This window comes from Cyprinodon tularosa, unplaced genomic scaffold, assembly GCF_016077235.1.
Source record: "Cyprinodon tularosa strain WSP-4 unplaced genomic scaffold, ASM1607723v1 ctg520, whole genome shotgun sequence".
NCBI lineage: Eukaryota > Metazoa > Chordata > Actinopteri > Cyprinodontiformes > Cyprinodontidae > Cyprinodon > Cyprinodon tularosa.
In genome coordinates, this window is record NW_024039253.1 from 574,228 (window position 1) to 593,946 (window position 19,719).

General features: G+C 37.5%; 2 protein-coding genes across 3 annotated transcripts; one reads left to right on the forward strand and one right to left on the reverse strand.

Annotated features, from left to right (window-relative positions):
* Positions 1-414: 414 nt before the first annotated feature.
* On the forward strand, positions 415-6,174 carry LOC119795731 (THAP domain-containing protein 5-like). Of its 2 annotated transcripts, none has more exons than XM_038303892.1 (3): positions 415-618; positions 4,540-4,726; positions 4,867-6,174. In XM_038303892.1, the coding sequence occupies exons 1-3, from the start codon at positions 533-535 to the stop codon at positions 5,575-5,577; spliced, it is 984 nt and encodes a 327-aa protein (XP_038159820.1). In that variant the 5' UTR covers positions 415-532; the 3' UTR covers positions 5,578-6,174. The 2 variants fall into 2 exon arrangements, with proteins under 2 accessions (XP_038159820.1, XP_038159821.1); XM_038303893.1 differs by having other exon boundaries at positions 485-617; positions 4,537-4,726.
* Positions 6,175-9,826: 3,652 nt separating this feature from the next.
* avpr2l (arginine vasopressin receptor 2, like) lies at positions 9,827-14,396 on the reverse strand. The gene is made up of 2 exons (XM_038303934.1): positions 13,482-14,396; positions 9,827-10,720 (listed from the first exon to the last, which is right to left on the reverse strand). The coding sequence occupies exons 1-2, from the start codon at positions 14,293-14,295 to the stop codon at positions 10,641-10,643; spliced, it is 894 nt and encodes a 297-aa protein (XP_038159862.1). The 5' UTR covers positions 14,296-14,396; the 3' UTR covers positions 9,827-10,640.
* Between the last annotated feature and the right edge of the window lie 5,323 nt (positions 14,397-19,719).

Here is a 19,719-nt window from a genome sequence, read left to right on the forward strand (position 1 = left end):
TATATATATATATTTCAGTTCCAACGTTTTACAATCGTTTTGCAACTGCTTTATTTAAAAACAAAAATGAAAAAATCTTCACAGCTGCCTGGTAACGGTTAGGTAACATTTTGGAGGGTGCGCACCATTAGGCAGCCGGTGTGGCGGTTTTTTTTAACAAAACCTCATGCGGGGCCTGCCTGTTCAGATCCGTTAGGGTCACTCAGCACAACATTTTACTTAATTTTGTTCGGCTGTAAGCTAGTACATCCGAAAAATAAATACATTATAGAGGTTATCTTTTATATCCGGGTAGTTCGCCACTCTTTCTCAGCAAACATCTCCTCCCCACGTCTCTACCAGCTAGGTCACTCCCCGGCTGCCTGCTACGGATTCAACCCACTAATGTTGGGAACGTCACTTCCATCTTGTGGAACCATAAACCGGAAGTGTACATTTTTAAGAATTTTCGCGTTAAAAAATCCATAACCGTGTGGTGTTTAGTGTTTTTATCTCATATGTATAGGTCTCTTTATGTTGTTTTAAAGAAAAAATGCCACGCTACTGCGCAGTAAAGCTTTGCCGAAACCGTGGGGGCACTTTATCAAAACAACACAACAAGAGAATCAGTTTCTATCCGTAAGTTTTCTGTCTGTTTAGGCATAGGTTTTGCAGATTTGACTAGTGCCATTAGACTTTATTGTTCTTTATGTTCACCATGCGATTCTTTTAACAGCCTTTTTTCGTACAAATTCGAGACAAACTTCTGTAATAATGGAGCAGTTAGCTGATATAAATATATTTTAAGTATTAAAAATGTGTTTTTCATTCATCGTTGACATTCCTGGTTCCCGCACACTTTGTCAGACATCTTAAAAACCCTGACTCTAAAGGTTCTTTTGTCTTGCTGCGTTAGTCGAAACAGGGGTGTAGCCAGAAAGGGTGGCCGAAAGCGGATAGGCACCAGAACCTCGGGGTCAATCGACCCTTTTCCAACAGGAAAAATAACGATCAAAACATCCATAGTTTCTAAATAAAGACAAACTATACTTTCCTTTGCTAACAAATAGTTGCATATATTTAAACATCTGTAATGTCTAAATTAAAGGTGTAGTGGATAAAACTTCAGTTTTGAGTTATGGGGCGTAAATCTTTTACATTGTCATTACTTACCTACTTGTATCAATATACATTCTGCATAAAATTAATATTTACAACCATTAATATCTACATAAATTGATTATTTGAGAAGTTTTTATAAAAATTGTTATCTTTGATTTCACTGAAGACTCCCAGATGACTTGCAGACACATAATTTTCTCTTTACCCCATATAACACAAAATCTAGCTCTGAAAAGAGCAAGAATTCTGTACTTATCATCTTTGATGTTAGTGTATTGATGTGTATAATTAACCACAAACATTTTTAATGTTTTGAATATTCCACTTAAGGGTATTACTGCTGCCACTGTATTAGAGGGGAAACAATCGGTAGGGGTGACAATGATTGGCTGGCCCTCCATCTAGCCCCGCCCCTGCGTCCAAAGGCATGATTTCATTATAATCAGGGACAGGATGTGAAGAAAAAACTATTTTATGTCATCAGAATCTTTATGTCATCAGAATCAGTTTGTCCGTCTGGGCAGTGTCCTGTCTGATGTGGTGGTCAGTGATACAGGGGCTCCACAGGGAACTGTGCTCTCTCCCTTCCTCTTCACCATATACACCACTGACTTTCAGTACAATTCTGAGTCATGTCACCTGCAGAAGTTTTCTGATGACTCAGCTGTTGTAGGGTGTATAAGAGAGGGAGAGGAGGGGGAGTACAGGACACTGGTGGACAACTTTGTGGAGTGGTCCGAACAGAACCACCTGAGGCTGAATGTCAACAAGACCAGAGAGATGGTGATTGACTTCAGGAGAGAGAAGAGGTCTTCACAGCCACTACGGATTAGGGGGGAGGTGGTGGAGGAGGTGGAGGACTATAGATACTTGGGAGTGATAATTGACAATAGACTGGACTGGAGGTCTAACTCTGAGGCTGTGTACAAGAAGGGGATGAGCAGACTCTATTTCTTGAGGAAGCTGAGATCCTTCAATGTGTGCAGCAAGATGTTGGAGATCTTTTACCAGTCTGTTGTTGCCAGCACCATTTTCTTTGCTGCTGTGTGTTGGGGCAGCAGCATCAGAGCCAGCGACACCAACAGACTTGATAAAATCATCAGGAGGGCTGGTTCTGTACTTGGACTCAGGCTGGAGTCTTTTGAGACTGTGGTGGAGAGGAGAATGCTGAATAAACTCTTATCCATCATTGACAATGATCAGCACCCTCTCCACCACACAGTGGTCAGACAGCGGAGCACCTTTTCTCACAGGCTGCTCCAGCTCCGCTGTCGAAGGGACAGATACAGGAAATCTTTCCTACCATATGCCATCACACTGTACAATAAAAAATAAACTCTTGTTTCAGCATACAGTAACCAGCACTGTACTGTACTGCACTCCATATTTTAATACTTATTTATAATCTGTTCACTGCACCTCAGGGCTGTTCACTGCACCCTTATTATGTAAATTACCCTTATTATGTAAATACGCGTGGATGTTATGTTATTTTTACTTTTTTCTTATCTTATTGTGTTGTGACTGTCACTATGTGTAAAGCTGCTGCTACACTGCAATTTCCCAGCTTGGGATAAATAAAGTACATCTATCTATCTATCTATCTGCATCTTAGTCTGTTGCATCCTCTGATTCAGTTTTTGTTGCATCCTCTGATTCAGTATCTGTATCTCCATATGTTCCGGCTGTGATTTGATCTGTTGGTGTGTTTCATTTACAGTTGACACACCTGGTTCCTTACACTTTTTGTCATACTTATAACCTCACTCTAAAGGTTCTTTTTTCTTGATTAGTTGGTCAGCAGGCGGGGGTGCCCTGTGATCAAGGACTGGGACCATTTTTGTTTCTTCAGAATCTGCATTTTCTTTTTTTTTTGTGTCTTGTGACTGAATTTGCTGGTGTGTCTCAATTACCGCTATCAAACCAGAAATATCATTTTCTAGATTTCCAGCCTTACAGGTCTTAATTCGCCCTGTATCTTTTCTTAAGTAGGGATCAAGTTTCTGTTTCATGTCACTGAATTTCTTCATGGCAGAATTTAATCCTTTTACAATTTTTTCTTGCTTCTCTTAGTTTAAAGTGGCAAACTTATTCAGTTCCAAGGTTCAAAAGTTGCTTTGAAATCCTGAATCTTTTATTTAAAGTTCTGTCAACATTGTCCAACTCTGCAATCCACTCTCTCCCTCTTTGTATGTCTTAGCTATTTTAGTTTGATATGAAAGTTTGCCTGTCATCCTGTTAGCTTCTTTTTCCAAATTCTTGTTACCTTTTCTCAACATTTTCATAAGCTTGTGCTTACATTTCAATATCATCGGATCTATTGATTCCACTGGTTGTGAAGTTCAGCATTTCTTCGGGATGGAGCTTGAAATTTTTTCATTTCTGCGACCATTTTCTCAATGATAACCTGGAAATCTTGCTCTAGCTGAAGCTTCTTCATCCTTTTTTCAAACTTTCTGCTTAACGACTTTTCAACTTTCATCTGATGTTTAATTTGGAGTAATTTGAGAAAACAATTTGTCAAGATGTTCATGAAGTCCACAGAGATCTTGGATCATTTTCTTATTCTTTATAAGCAGTTCTTTCATATGATAGAGATCACTTTTCTTAACCTGGCAAAACATTGAGATTTTTCTGCTACTGTCACAGAGCTAGAAAGACGTCTAAATTCAGTGGGATCAACGCCACTTATGTGACTAGTGGTGGGCGGTCAAAGCCTCCAATGCCAGCCTAAAATTGGTCAGAAACACTAACCTATATTCACAACCTAAACTTTAATTTTCTTCTATCCAACTGTATTAATTTATTTCAAAGAATCCATTCTCTTAATTTTGTAGCTTTTCTGTTACCTGCACTGCTTCCATATTTTTTTGTCCAATCAGATTTCAGCCTTAGTGTGTTGCTATGTCAACCAATTCTGTGTCTCCAGGGCCTTTCAGGCCCAGCCAATATCCCTCAGAATCCTCGTATGACATCTAACATGAAAATAACCCCTTCTGATAACCCCATCCCATCATGCCAGCACAATGTTTAACCAAGACTCGTGATCCCACTTTCCTGATCATGTTTGTAGCTTTATAAATAGATGCAGACATAGAATTGCCTTTTTATTCACTGTACGAACAGAGAGGATGCAAATATTCCAATCAGATAAGCAAATTTAAAATGGAATATAAGCATTTTTTGCAAGTTAAATGTTCTGAATAAGCCTCACCAGTGACCTAAAGCATCCTTTGTTTTCCAAAACAATGGGTTTAATTCCTGATGGAATATATAATCCATACTTCTATCTCCTGCATTTATATTAAGTTAGAAGAAATCTGTAAGTTAAAGAAAAGAAAGAAAATCCAGGATAGTACATATAAGGATTTATTTAATTACAGTTCATCATATTTGCAGTGATTTATAAAGTTCCTTTGTTTTTCTCTTCTTTCACAGTTTCCCTTTGCAGGACAAGCCCAGGCTCCAAAAATGGGTGAACAACATGAGGAGGGGGGAATGGACCCCGAGTCGACATCAGTATCTATGCAGCGAGCATTTTAGTGAGGACTGCTTTGATATTCGCTGGGGTATCCGATACCTGAAGAATACGGCCATCCCCACCCTTTTCCCCTCCACCGGGAACGTATGTAGCAACTTTTACAAATGATAAAAATATGTTTTCTAGCATGAGTTACAAATGTGATATTTACTGTGTCATAAATCCACAATTGATATATTGATGGTGGTGACCTGATTTAACTGCGGTATTCTCTTTCATCCAAGGATTGTGAAAACAAAGTTTCCCTTCAGAGTCCAAAAGACGGACTTCCTTCAGAGACTAAGGACTCAGAGTCTGTCCCCACTAAGATTGCCCTTGTTTTAAGGAAAACGTACCCAGAAACACAGCCAGACTTAAATGACAATACTGTTACAAAACAGTCGCCAACACTACTCAAAGTCCCTCTTTTACCAGAGTCTGCGATCTCTTGTCCGTCAAGTCTCCTTGAGACATGCACTACTGTTTGTCAGGTAACATTGGACAGTGGAGTTTCAGCAGCATCCTGCCTCACATCATCGATATCTTCTGAAGAGCAAACTGACTCCATCGTGGAGTTGTTTGGATGTGAAACACTTGGCCCTTCCTCCACCAACAAGAAGCATATAGGTGGCATTTCCTTTCAATCACAGCAGAATCTAGAATCGATTAAAGACAAACATCCAGGGAGCATTTTGGAAGAGACAAGGCTAAGTGATGGAGAGCACACTTTGGTCCATGAGCACTCGTACTGCAGACCAGACACTGACAAAGATGAGCAGTTGACTAAGATCTTGAGTCTGCACGCAAAGATTTTGGAACTGGGTCGCAGAGAGGAGAGCACTGTGGCTAAAATTCACTGTTTGGAGAATGAGATTGTGCTCCTGAAGAGGGATGAGGCTGTTTTTAGAGAGAAGCAAAAGATTTTAGAAGATTACATATCATCTATTTTACTCTAATCCAGTGTTTTGTTACATCTTAGTGAATTGTCTTTTTCTGCAAAACTGCTTAAGTAACCCATTACTGCAGGTCTAATCATGTCCACATGGTGGCACTGTTTCCCTTTTCACTCCTTTACAATTGCATGTATATTTTTTTTGTAATATGAGCAGCACTTTTTTATTTTTACATAAAAGGTCCTAAATTTTCATCATGTTGTCTTGATTGTGAAAGTGTTCTATGATGTGCTGTTTTGTGAGGGTAAGGGAAGGGTGGGGATTTGATCTTTTATGTTAATTTTTGTATATCCATCAGGAAAATTAAAACCAAAAAAGGTCCTAAATTTCCAGTCAACAGGATGATGTTATTTATACCAAACTATCCTCATTGAATACTTACTGGTGAATTTCAGGATGTCATTGATAAGTTCATTTATTTTAGTTTTTTGATTATGTTCTTCTCCAAAGGCTTTGTGTGTGTTTTTGTCAAGCTTTATATGTGATGTCAGGGAAAGTATTAATTTCACAACTTTTAAGGGCTGTTTGAGAATTTATTAAGAGGAAATGAAGAGTATTAAAACATGTTTGCTTCTATGTTTGTTTTATTCTTTTCTGGTCAAATATCATTTGTAATAAATGAAACAAATATATATATATATATATACATATATAAATTAGGCACAAAAAAATAGAAACTGCACTTTTAAATTTCAGTTTTACCTCAACCTGATGATCATAGTGACGATAATCTGATCTTTTTCTTCGTCTACCATTTTATGTATTGAATTGGACATTTTAGGAATACCTTTCTTGAAAAATGTAAGAGCACTTACAGTTTGACAGCTGAGCTGACTCAGAAAGGGCCTGGATCTAGGCTTTTTAAAGATGCCTGGATTGATTTCTTCCACTTGACCAACGGATCCCAAACTTTTGGTTACATTGGTTAAATGTTTACTGTAATTGAACCTTTTCTCACACACTTAAACTATTCCTTTTGTAAGTTTTACAACACAAAATTTTTTTTTGGAAGAGTGTTCATTGCACTTGGGCTGAAACAATTAATTGGAATAATCGTGATTAATCGATTATTGAAATAATCGTCAACTAATTTAGTAATCGAATAATCATAAACTGGAGTGTAGAGACTCTAAAATGTGCCTTTAACTAACAAAGCGACCCCCTTAGAGCCGTAATATACCAAAATTTAAAAAATAAAAATGTGTAAACATTTTGGATTTAAGATATAAATCTTTTTAATTTGTCAATATGTTCTATCCAGCATTCCTTAAGTGGAAAAGCTTTATTTTCACTTGGTTTAACTTCACAAAAAGTCTTCTTTAAAGAATCTTTGGCTATCTGATTATTAATCGATTCATTGAAAAAATATTCATATTAATCGATTTGCAAAATAATCATTAGTTGCGTTTTATTGTATAGTAACTGTATTTTATGTTTATATCTTTTTATTTTTGTTTGAAACACCCGAATATGCGCATTATTTAATATTTTGTTCAATTTTACAATATTTTGTAAAAAAAATTAAATCAGTTTTTATGATCATGGGTAGAAGTAGATCAGTTAGCAGTTGAGTAGGCTTTTAGCCTCTTACTATTTTAACGGCTACTTTTAATTTTTAGTTGAGTAAAGACATAATGAAGTAGTGCTGCTTTAAACGTTTTGGGTTCTTTACCCACCTCTGACCCTACAGTAGATGCCATTAGGTTTCTCTCCAGGGCATGATGATGCCCTGTATCATGTGTAGCATGCAGGAGATTCCTGGATTATAAGAGAACCGCTACCATTGAGCTCCCTCAATTAAGTAATCTAAATCCAATAGGACACCTTTGGGACGTCATGATTGCCCATCTCATACTATCAGGTCCAACCTTAGTTTGTTCAGGATCTCATCTATGCTCTATAATTGTGCAGCATTGTACCAAAAAACGTCTGTTTTTTGTTATTTTGTCCTGACTAAATCCAGAGCATTCTTTTTTTTTAGCAAGGTCTATGACCAAGATGTAAATGTGTTATAAATACACTAACATGTCACATTGCATCCCTCCAATCAGCAGTGACTTGCTCCGAGCTTCTGCCTAAACACTTTGGAAATTTGAATAATTGATGCCGGCAAAGCATGACAAGGCTGTAAGATAGCGAGTCATTTCCAGGGAGCCGCTTCTGCCGGTTTGCAATTCGATTAGGTTAGGAGATACGGCTAAGCGGATTGCTGAGGTCAAGCCGAGGTCTTGAGAAAAACTTTGTGAAGAAATCATCTGTTGCATTAAAAGTCCTCAATTGACTCAGTATTACTTTGTAGCCACATCTGCTCTAATGATGTCTTTCAGGATGAATCATAAGATAACATTTTATGCATCCTTCATATAAAACTCTACCTCAAACATGCAAATAGGTTAAAAAAAATGCATCATCTGAAAAAAAAAACGTAATGAAAAGCTAAATGAAAGTATGGTGGGAATACTTTCTTAGAAACCTCACTGACCTTTGCTGCATTATTTCTAGTCTTGACTCTGCTTTCATATTCAGGCTTTTAAGAAATAAATTGCTGCTGTATTCCTTTTAACCCATGCATCTTAGAAAGCTTCTTTCTCCTATTAAATCTGCAGTGATGGTTTTAAGCGATGCAATTACGTGAACACAAACCTGCTGCAGGATTTATCTCCCCCTGCTCCACCCTTGGGCTCGGAGTTAGTCACCGTTGTATTTTGGCTGCATGAGAGGGCTAATCTTATTTAAAGCAGAAATAAAACAAAATGCCACAGGCTCTTTGGTTACACTAACTTTTTATCTTCTTGTTTTTTTTTACCTGACATGAAAATAAGAATACATTTTGTATCAGACGTTTCTCTTCTCTGTCCACACCTGATAGATTATCATCTGACATATCGGCAACGTGTGTAAAATAGGTGAGGCAAATAAAAACACTATGCTGGAATGGAAAGACATCATTTATAAATAAAATTCCCAAGAAAACCAGAAGCCTGCTGAGAGTTTCTGTTGGAATAAGACGAGTTCTTATATCTAACCATTAAGCCAAGATACCATGGACAATAGTCATGGGTGCTATAATTAAAAAGCAGGTTATAAAGAGAATCCATTGACTGATAAGAAGTAAACCAAATGGCTTATTTAAATTTCATGTGATAACCCTTTATACATTGAGGCATGGTGGAAGTTTCATTATATTGTGGGATAGATACGTAACAAAAAAAACATAGTTATAATGCAGCCCAACTTCACCAGATCGATTCATTGCCTTGATTAAATCCATAGAAAGTTGTTATGTATTGAATATTTAAGGTTCTTGGAGGTGTTTTTCAGAAACATTAGGGAAGCAGTTAAAAGAAAGCTCTAAAGCTATGTGGTGGATCCTTCTACCTCCATCGCAAAGTTTATTTAATTTCATAGTTCTGCAAATACAGATCAGTTGAAGATGGAAGAATCCAGGAACAAACCACTTCCCCAAGAACTGAGGGGGGAATTTTGTTTTAGTTTACTTTAGTTATTTTGTCACCTTAGTTAATTAATTGTGTTAAGTTAGAGTTGTTTTATTTATGTTTTAGTTTGCATGGACTTTTTTTTTTATTGCTTCTCTGTTATATTGTGCCTCCCTCATGTGGAACGTTTAGGTTATTCCACCCCTATTTAAGTGGCCTATGTGCTTTATCAGAAGGTTGGGTTTTTGTTTGAGTTGATTCGTCTTCAGTTGACCTCAGTTGAGTTGGGACCAGATCCATCTTATTTATTTAAGCTATTTTTTATTGCTTGTGAGCCTTTGTTAACAATTTTTGACACTATTAAATATAAGTTTGTTTGTTTTTTTTTTATTTTCAAACACCTTTTGTCCTTATTTAAGTTTGATCCTTCACAAGCTACATTGAAAACTTATGCATTATTGTAAAACCCTTGTTGGTGACAATAACTGCATTGCTAGTGCTATTTGTGGTTGTATTTAATGCTGGGAGTGTCTTTTAGTTACTGGGTAGAGCTTTTGTTTTCTCCTGAAGAAAAGAGAAAGATCTAAAGACAAAAAATATGTTTTTGGGTTTTTTTCTGTTCTTACCTGTAGCATTTTGAGATGTTTTGATGGAAAGTGCAGTATAAATTAAAATATTATTATTATAAAATATGCCCAGACTTCTCCAATGTTTTATTTAGCAGGTATGACATCCTGTTTGTTACATATTGTAAAATCTTCTTTAAATATTTGGATATGAAATTGTATAGAAGTTAATATAGTTATATAGGCAATATTTTATAGACAATATTTTTGTTCTCTGTGCTTTAGAAGGATTTTACAAAGTAAACAACTTTGATGAATGTATGTATGGTGAAGAATCAGATCTTCAGGAGTAAAAATTGTTGGATGAAGTTTTCAGATTTTACCCAATTTAAGAATAATGTGCAATGTTCCCCATGGGTCTTTATATGCAAATAGGTTGATATGTTTCTGGAAAGAAAGGCTCTTTGTTTTTAAAGACAATAGTAAAAGAAGCAGAAAATAAAAAATGATTCCTACTCTCTATGATCTTGGGGCAGGGGGGGACAAAACGTTTATAAATGTTAAAATAAAATGGCATTAGCAAAATTACTTAATCTGATATTTTATATTTTTCATCATTTACATGTGTCAATCTAATTGTGTCCGTTTCTATTCCTAGCCTCCATGCGTCCTGTTTATCTGCACTTGCTGATAGGAATCATAATCAATGTCTCTCGTAGTTCATTTTCTTTTTCATCTTTATCAAACAGGAAGCAGTTTTGCTACTTCACAGTCATTGCATCTCCTCCTGAAAATATGAAGCATGTCGGAATATATTTGTGTTGTTTCTTTGCTCGTTTCCCGCTGCTTGTTAAATCCATGCCTTTTTGTTTCATAGAAAAGCTGCGTGAGCTTATTTTTATACAAAAGGAGAACACAACAAACGTGCCTTTCTTCTTCAAAGTCTTCTCCGTGCAGCTGAACATGGAAAGTTTTCTCCCCGATTGTCACAGGTGGGAATTTTTTCAGAGACCTTGTTAATTATTTCTCTTCTTCTGACTCCTTTCATTTAAGGCCTGTTTTTTCAGCTGTAGTACAGATATATCCAAGGGTTGGTGCAGCTGTTGAGACTGGCGAGCAGCATGATAATTGAAAATATTGGACCTGCAAGACAGAAAACACAAAGAAAAAAAATATGTGATGAAACATGGATATCACATCCCCCAAATGAGCAGGGTCTTTTATGCACAAGCTAGATAGAGCACCCATTTAGGCAAAGCTTATTTAACAAGAATATCCTTTAAAAAATTATTCACTATAGGTATTCCATGAAAATGAAGGCATAGATTCATCAGTTTTAGTGTTTTTTTTGTTTATTTCTCCGAGCATATCTGTAAATTTAGCTGGATTTCAAAAAAGTACCCCCTTGGAAAATGTATATAGAAGATGACCAATAAAAAAATATATTATGTTTTGGTTCCCCTAATCATGGGGAAAACTGCTGACTAACAAAATGTCATTAGTCCAAGAACCTGCTTATGCTTATGGAAAGTTAGGTGGAAGGAAAACCTGGTAGAAAGAGGCATATGAGCTATATGTAAACTGGATCTTCAGCTGGAAGAGTATGTGTCCAGATCTGCCACATATTATTTTACTAAAGAAGCTTTGTGACATTTTCAAATGATACTGCCACCTGTGGCCAAAACATAGAACTGCAGCACTCTTCTGCTCGTTCTCATTGTACTTGCCAGTATTTGAAAAGGCTTTTTTTAAATAACTTTTTTCACCTTATGTGGAACTGCCACTGGTGTCTGGAGCAGAAACGTAGCCGGAAATTTTTTATAAGGGTAGCCAGGCAATAACCAATGTACTCTGAGGGATGGCCGAAAGTGGATAGGCACCAGAAACTCAGGGCAGGGGTGGCCACAAATAGTAGGGATGGCCACAGATTAGCTAAGGGTGGCCATGGCCACCCCTGGCCACCCTTAGCTAATCTGTGGCCATCCCTACTATTTTTTCCGCCTCTAATTCAGACGGTGGCAGCAGTAATACTCTCAAGTGGAACATTCAAAACATTTTAATTTTTCATATATTAACATTTACTTGACAACAAAACATTGTGGTTGATTATGCACATCAGTATACTAACATTAAAGCTGATAATGCCTGCTCTTTTCAGAACTATATTTTGTGTTATATGGGATAAAGAGAAAATATGTATATGTGTCTCTGAAAGTCATCTAGGAGTCTTCGGTGAAATCATAGATAAATAACTATTTTAATAAAAACTTAATAATCAATTTGTGTATATATTAGCACTTGTAAATATCAATTTTATGCAGAATAATTGTTGATAAAAGTAGGTAAGTAATGACAAAGGAAGAGATGTTCGCCCCAGAACTCAAACCTGAAAGAATTGTATCCACTATACCTTTTATCTAAGAAGCACAGATGTTTAAATAAAATGGGTCTATTTGATAGCAAAGGCTGTAGGAAAATATAGTTTGTCTTTATTTAGAAAATATGGAAGTTGTGCTTGTTAATTTTCATGTTGCAACAGTGTAGATCGGAGGTCTTCAACAGGGGGTCCGTGACCCCTAGGGGGCCCACGGAGGTACTGCATGGGGGTCGCAAAAGTTTTGTTGATTAGACTTTTTTTTTATATTCCCCCTGTGCAATTTTTTTTCCAATAAATAATATGTCTTTAAATACACATTACCATGAATTCAACACACTGTATTGAACAGATAAATTGAGGCAGAAGATGTCTTTCAGTTATCAATGCACATCCGAATCAGAAATATTCTAATAATCTAATAATCCCAGGGCGAAATTACTTTCGTTACATGTCTCAATATGTCATACAGTGACAATAGGATCGGTTTGATATAACACAATTTCATAAAATATATACAATTAAGGGGTCCCCGCTTCATCTCACCATCAGTTTAGGGGTCCTTGGTCTGGAAAAGGTTGAAGACCCCTGGTGTAGATTAACCCTGAGGTTCTGGCGCCTATCCAGTTTACATTGGTTATTGCCATTGACATTACTTACTTTTATCAATAATCATTCTGCCAAAAATGTATATTTACAAGTAATAATATCTACATAAATTGATTATTTAATGTTGTTATCAAAATAGTTATCTATGATTTCACTGAATACTCCTATATGACTTGTAGAGAACATCTTTTTGTCATTACCCCATATAACTTAAAATGTAGTTCTGACTGTTGCCTCCATCTGTATTAGAGGGGGGAAAAAATGGTAGGGGTGGACAATGATTGGCTAAGGGTGGCCATGGCCACCCCTGGCCCCCCATCTAGCTCCGCCACTGATATGGAGTTGAGCTGGATGCCAGTCGCTTCTCAATATTCACAAAATCCATCTTGAATATATATCAATTAACATAGAGATGCTTGACATCACATCCGCAGAACAGCGCCCAAAGTACATTAAAGGAAAAATAGGCTCATAGATGTATCGGCCATTAAATATAGAGGCGTCAGTCTGCTCATCAAACAATGTTTTAGTCGTAAAGGGTCAAATAAAAAGGCTATTTTAAACATTTTTTGTAAAACCTTCCAATTGTCTCTTTAATTAGCTACTGAATATTTTTTATAGAGATGCTGATGTCATGTCCCAGCAACACTTGGTACCTGCCCAGACTAACAAAGATACCACTGTTTTTTTTTTTAAAGCTGCTATAGGAGGAAGAAGTTAACCATATTTTAGACAAGCTGCAGGGGAGGTTTAGAGCATTTTTTTGTCATAAAGATAATCAATTCCTAAAAAAATGTGTGTTTAAAATGCACCTTTAAGAGAAATAAGAAATAATTCCATCATTTATTAAAAGTCTTGGTTCCAGGCCAGGGTTTTACATCCCAATGAACCCTGCACTGGTAGAAAAAAATGGAAACCAACCTTGTGTAGGGGCACTGCTTGGGCTCCATGCAGACCACAACTGCACAACAAAGAAAGGACTCCAGCAGACTGTATATGCCATTATAATCACAAAAGTCATCTTCACTGTTTTGAGCATAGCATTGGAGACCCCCTTGGTGCCTGTGCGTCCTGACTGCAGAGCCTTCCTCTTCATGTTGAAGTAGATAGTTGTGCATATTCTCATCTGGCAGTAGAGCAGAATAACTGCAGGGACAGCAAACACTGCAAGGGTGATCCAGCTGATGTAGATCTTGCTCCCCCAGGGTTCAACGAATGTCGCCCAGCAGTCATAGAGATTGACTTCCACCTCCTGGAGGGAGAAGATGAAGAGCTGCGGAGAGCTGAAGACCAGGGAGATGAGCCACGCTGCGCCAATGGAGACGTACCTTCTGAAAGAGCCCTCTAGAAAGGAAACCATAGGCATACAAACTGCATGGTAGCGGTCTATAGCCATGGCCACTATCATATAGGCAGAGGCGAACATCCCGACCACCTGAAGGTATTTTACGAGGCGGCAGAGGAAGTCCGTCCCGCGAAACCTGTGCGTAATTTCTATGGAGAACTGCGGCAGGACTTGGAAAAATGCCACCACCAGATCCGCAAAGCACAGATGCAGGAGGAAGAGCTGGGTCCGAGAATTCCTCTTCCTCCTTTTCCAAAGGGTGACTAAGAAGAAAAGGTTTCCACATGTTGCAAGCACAAAGATTAACCCCAGGACTCCGGCTCTGAGAAGCGCAAAGCGGACGGTTTCGTCTTCCCCTGACGCCGCGCTGCTACCGCTTGTTGAATCCATTTGGATGGAAATGTTTCTCTTTCTGATTTATTTGTGGTCAATAATCTTTTAAATTGGTTATTTTGCCTTTTGGGAGCAGCATTCTTGTGCGCGCCACTGAAACGCGTCGCAGGTGTGAGTGGTGACTTTGAAACAGGGAAGGAGGGGGCTGGAGGATGAGTAATGTTAACGTTAGGACCGATTTAATGATCACAATTGACTTGAAATTAATAAAAAATATTAATGCATGCAGGAAATAATATAGTTAATGTGTGCTTTGCACTTCTACAAACTCTACTAGGATTGTGTGAAAGTACTGCATGATTGTGATCATCAAAAGACTGAAATGTAATCCCAGTATTCTGTGCAGAAAATAGACTTTATACAATCTGTTTTAAGAACTTTTACTAAGACATTTTAATACATGAATAATCTCTAAACAGAAAAACCCAAACACTGCTCCAGATTTAAAGGTGTAGAGGTTGATCTTTTATTTCCGGGTGGATCATCTAAATAAGTGGTCCTCCTAATTGTCAATCATTCTGATGATACATAAGTATGTGTAGGTAAGGCCGTCTAAGGGCTGGTTATACTACTGCAGCAGTGTGTCGCAGTGAGCTTGACGCAGACAGTTTTGATTTATGCTCAATATTGAAGCGTGGTCTGTGCTATACGCTGTGGGTCTAGATACAGCCGAGGCGGTGAGGAAGTGGGGGCGGTGGGATCGGGGGACACCACAGAGGACCTGGTTTCGAAGTATAAATCAGCCTTTAGGCGTACGTATATATGTGGTGAGCTGCGGTTTCAGCCAATCATTGAGGCCCACCTTTCTCACCGCTGTTCTTTGAAAATGGCAGAGGGTCAAAAGAGAAAAAGTGTATGAGCAGAAGAAAAGGCCTCAGAAGACTAATAACAAAGATGATGTAGCCACCGTGCAGTGTTACATGCCCTTGCTCTAGATCAGGGGTCTTCAACATTTTCTAGGCAAAGGACCCCCAAACTGTTGGCAAGATGGAGCGGGGACCCCCTAATTATACATATTGTATGAGATTGTGTTATATCAAACTGGTCCTATAGTCACTCTATTACAGATGGAGTAATGTAACGAAAGTAATTCCTCCTTTAGATTATTAAAGTATTTCTGATTCTGATTCCTGGTTGATGGGACAGGTGTTGTGAATGAAACGGTGCCCAGCTTGAAAGAGCCCCTGTGTGTCGCTAAATGTGTGCATTGATGATTGAAAGACATCTTCTGCCTCCAATTATCTGTTTACTACAGTGTGTTGAATTCATGTTAATGTGGATTTAAAGACATTTCAAATAGTGGAAAAAATTGCAGGTGGGAATATAAAAATGATCTAATCAAGCAAAATTTTCGCGACCCCCATGCAGGACCCTCTAGGGGTCGTGGACCCCCTGTTGAAGACCTCTGCTCTAGACAGTAATTGAAGAATTTAGGGATTAGGGTGGAACTTCAGGCACAGTAAGCATGTATTGGCTATGAGAAAAGCAAGTTTTAAACTAGAAATGAGCCCGTTCAGGCTCTCACAAGTGCAATAAAAAAAAAAAACCTTTAAGTTCAGTGTAGCCCTCCTGGAAAGTAACCCTCCATCCCAATCCTAATGTTTTATTAAGGATCTCTTTAAATTATATTGATCAACAAATTGTGAGAAGCTTCATGTATCCCTGCTGGGATAAACATCCCCACACCATAATAGCACCACCACCATGGTTGGCTTTGCTCGGATTAAAGGGGGTGAATAATTGTGCACATCTAATTTTTTTGCTTGAGTAGAAGAAAAAAAAAACTATTTTCCTACCTCTTTCACAACTGCACGCAACTCTGTGGTTTTAGATGAAATCCCCTATAAGATATGTTTTGTAGGACACTGGATCTCTCTTCTCTCTTGTAGATTAAACCTGATTGTTAGCACATCAGGTGGATGTCAAAGTAGACCTAAAATTAGTTTGGTGCATAAAAGCCTTTTGTGTTCAGTCTTCAATACAACCAACGCTATCTCTGTTTGTTTAACTGTATATAATGACATCTTTTTTTTTGTCCTCTTTCAGTAAGTTGCAGCTTTTTATTGTACGTGCGTCTGAAGGGGCAAATGAGTGGGAATCTACTGAATCACACTAATGGCTAGTTGGTTTGTTTGCTTTAATTGCACTTGAGGTTGTTATAAAAGATCTTTCGATGATTTTGAGAACTCTGGGATAGAAACCTGGCAGAAAACGCCAGCCAGCCTTTTACTGGACTATAGATTTGCCCAAATGTCAGCCATTTAAAAAAAAATCACTATTCAAAGATTGGAAAATATAAATCCTTAAGAGCCTTGAGGCAGAGATTTTTAGTTTTTCCATTAAGGAGATGTTTGATTGGCAAAATACCAACTGGAAGATTTAAAAGATCTCATCTAGTTTTAATCCCAAATCCGTTTGGATTAGATGACTAAAAATCTTGATTTATTTTAATATTTTATGCAATTAAGCTTAATTTGCTTTTACCTTGCTTTTTGTGCCATCTTTACTGTTACAAGAGGAGCATAAGCACATCTCAGCCCAGTGGTTGATATACATACAGTGCAGCTACCATGGAGCAGTTACTCCACTCATGTCAAATTACACCTAATCTATGCTCTCTATTTCATGGAAGGGAGCTGGTATAAGTATAGCATTTGCACTTTCCCTCTCTTTTTCTTCTTTTCACATGATTTTCAAAGAACTGAGCCAAATTTTATCTTTTGAACCATCAAAGATCAATATTTCATATTTCTTTTAAAAGCATTATTCACAAACTTTGCACCAGCGTTGCATATAGGAACATCTTTGTAGAGAATCAATTCTGCAATCTGCTAAAAAAACGTTTTGGTTTTTTTTAAAGTAAATGATTGTTTTTAGCAATTTGCTTATTAAATATCACTTATTTATGCTTTATATTGACCTTTATTTTGATTTTTTTCTGTTTGATCTTTTTCAAATTATGTGGGATTATTACTATTAATATCAAAAGGTCATAGCTAATGGGAAAAATCTTGCAACACTTCCCAGTTTCATGCCAACAGAATGCAAAAGAAATGATTTGTCTTATATCTATATTTTAAGGTTTAAATATTCCAAATTTGCTTTACTTGCACAACTCATTTTTAAATAAAACCGCATTTCTAAATGTTAACCCAATAAGTAACTTAGCCTTAAAAATGTAGTTTAAGCACTCTTGATTTCAACCTAATTTAAAAGCTTAAGTCACACCAAAAATTTTTTATAAGAACAAAACATTTTATGATTGCATTTTTTTCTTTACTACTTGTTTTGTTCTCATCCTTGAAATCCTTCATTTTCAACCACTATCCGTTTCTTTCTTTTTCATTTTACACTTTACACAGAAAACTTTCAATCAAAAATTAGTAAAATAAAAGGCACATAATAAATGAGCAGGGATTGATGTCATGCATAATCAGCTATACATGACATTTTCAAAGTGTGAATGTCTTTTGATCCATTTATATAATTTCACTTTAAAGGGGAGCTTCACCAACAGAGCTTTGGCCTTCATTTTTGATACTCCCACCAAGACTCTGGCTGTTTCTTATCTCGCAGATAAGAGCAGACCCTTCTTATGAACTGTAAAAATTGAATGCATGCTTCTGAAGTTGAGATTTCTCCTCCACACAGGTATGAAAATGGCTCCTTGGGAACTCAGAACAGATTGTCTTATAGACATTAAGCACAAAAATAGCTTCTTTTAATTTCTTATTATTTTAATCTATAAAAACCTAAAGTAAAATCGATGTATAAAGCTGTATCACCATATTGAATATTTAATGACACCCTTTTAAATGATTTAAGTTAGTACTATTTCTGTTTTTGTCTCTATTAATGGTAAATAAAGAAAACATAATCTTCATTTTGCCAGCTCCAGTACCTTTTCAAGCCTAAAGATTTGGTCTAGTGGAGTTTATTAATATCCGGCAGCAATAATCCATGCTGGCTTGATTTCATGTACTGTACACTGAAGTGGAAAATTAAGCTTCCACTTGGGAAAGTGATGTGCTTATTGTTAGGGAGCAAAGTTCATATGAAGTAGCATTTGTCTGAAATTGCAGACAAAGACAGGAATCTGAGATTTGTCTCTAAAAAAGATGCAAAGTTAGAACTTGCACAAATTTATATGCAACTCAATAAAATGGATCATATTGCATCTGATTGGGAGGAATTTGGTGTCACTTTTGTCATATTGACTCAATAGAAAGGTCAATGTACCAATCTATTATTCCAACCGAAAGTAAAGTCATCAATAGAAATTTCTGTTTTTCTTTGGGAACAAAATGAAAGGAATTTATTAAGAGCGTGTCATGATCTTGGCACTGATGACTGGCTTAATTGCTCATTTCATTCACCTTTCTAACTCTGCCTGTTTTGTCATTACTGCTCATTGCCGTTGCCAGTGCCAGATTATTCTTGAGCTTTTGGTGTGAGAGTTTTGTGGTGTTTCTAAGGCTACATTCACACTGCAGGCCTTAATGCTCAATTACGATTTTTTTGTGAAATCCGATTTTTTGCATTGCTGTTCACATTTGCAAATATATGGGACTTGTATGTGATCTCCTGTGTGAACTGCATTCATACAGCTTAAAGGCACACTATGCAACATTTTTCAGTTAATTAATGTGTTCCATAACGTTTTGGATGATTAAATGAGTAATTTAAGGTTGAACAAAGGTATTCTCGGCCGCCCTGGTGGTCTGTGGGGGAAATACCGCTCTTGCAATTACAGGAGCACCGACCCGCACCCACAGGCTCAGAAGTCTCGCGAGAGTCAGTCTTGCTTTACGGCGAGAACTGCTACACGCCCCCAGTTAAAAGCATTCTCGTTGCTAGCACAGTGGCGATCTTTGTGCAGTTATGCTAAGTTCACGCAGCAAAAGCAGCAAAATCGCGTCTGCTGCTTCATTTTTGCTGCTTGTACCAGTTAGTTCTGACGCGCGGCTGAAGCAGCTTTGCTGCTCTGGCTGCGCGGTGCAAAAGTGTGTCTGACGCACGTTAGGCGGAGCTTCACTATCCTTTCTCTGCCTTGCAGCTATATTTGCTGTGATCAGTGGGAATAAAGTAGTTTTAATATGTGTTTAAGTGAGAAAATACACCTGAAAACGTAATCAGTGCCGTCAGTTCATTCAGATTATTATCCTGCCTTCAATATTTTTTCTGTCGCAGCCGCTCAGACCCCCACATACCAGCGGTGCGCCTAGGAATCCCTTCATCAGCAGCCTCTGGCCGGGTCGCCTCCTTGCGGTTCACTGCGGCAGCTGGTAGGTGTTTTTCATCTAAATAATCCAAACTGCATATTATGCCAGCAGATTTCTGCATTTTAAGTTAATTTAGGCGTCAATAAACTGTTTAAGAGGAGTGATCATAGCCTCTGATCATCAGCGCTGTGTCTCTCTC

Coding starts and splice junctions, on each gene's coding strand:
- avpr2l (XM_038303934.1), bottom strand. CDS start 14,295: ATGGATTCAACAAGCGGTAGCAGCGCGGCGTCAGGGGAAGACGAAACC. Junction 10,721..13,481: donor AAGCAGTGCCCCTACACAAG/GTTGGTTTCCAT, acceptor TCTGTCTTGCAG/GTCCAATATTTTCAATTATC.
- LOC119795731 (XM_038303892.1), top strand. CDS start 533: ATGCCACGCTACTGCGCAGTAAAGCTTTGCCGAAACCGTGGGGGCACT. Junction 619..4,539: donor AAGAGAATCAGTTTCTATCC/GTAAGTTTTCTG, acceptor CTTCTTTCACAG/TTTCCCTTTGCAGGACAAGC. Junction 4,727..4,866: donor TTTTCCCCTCCACCGGGAAC/GTATGTAGCAAC, acceptor CTTTCATCCAAG/GATTGTGAAAACAAAGTTTC.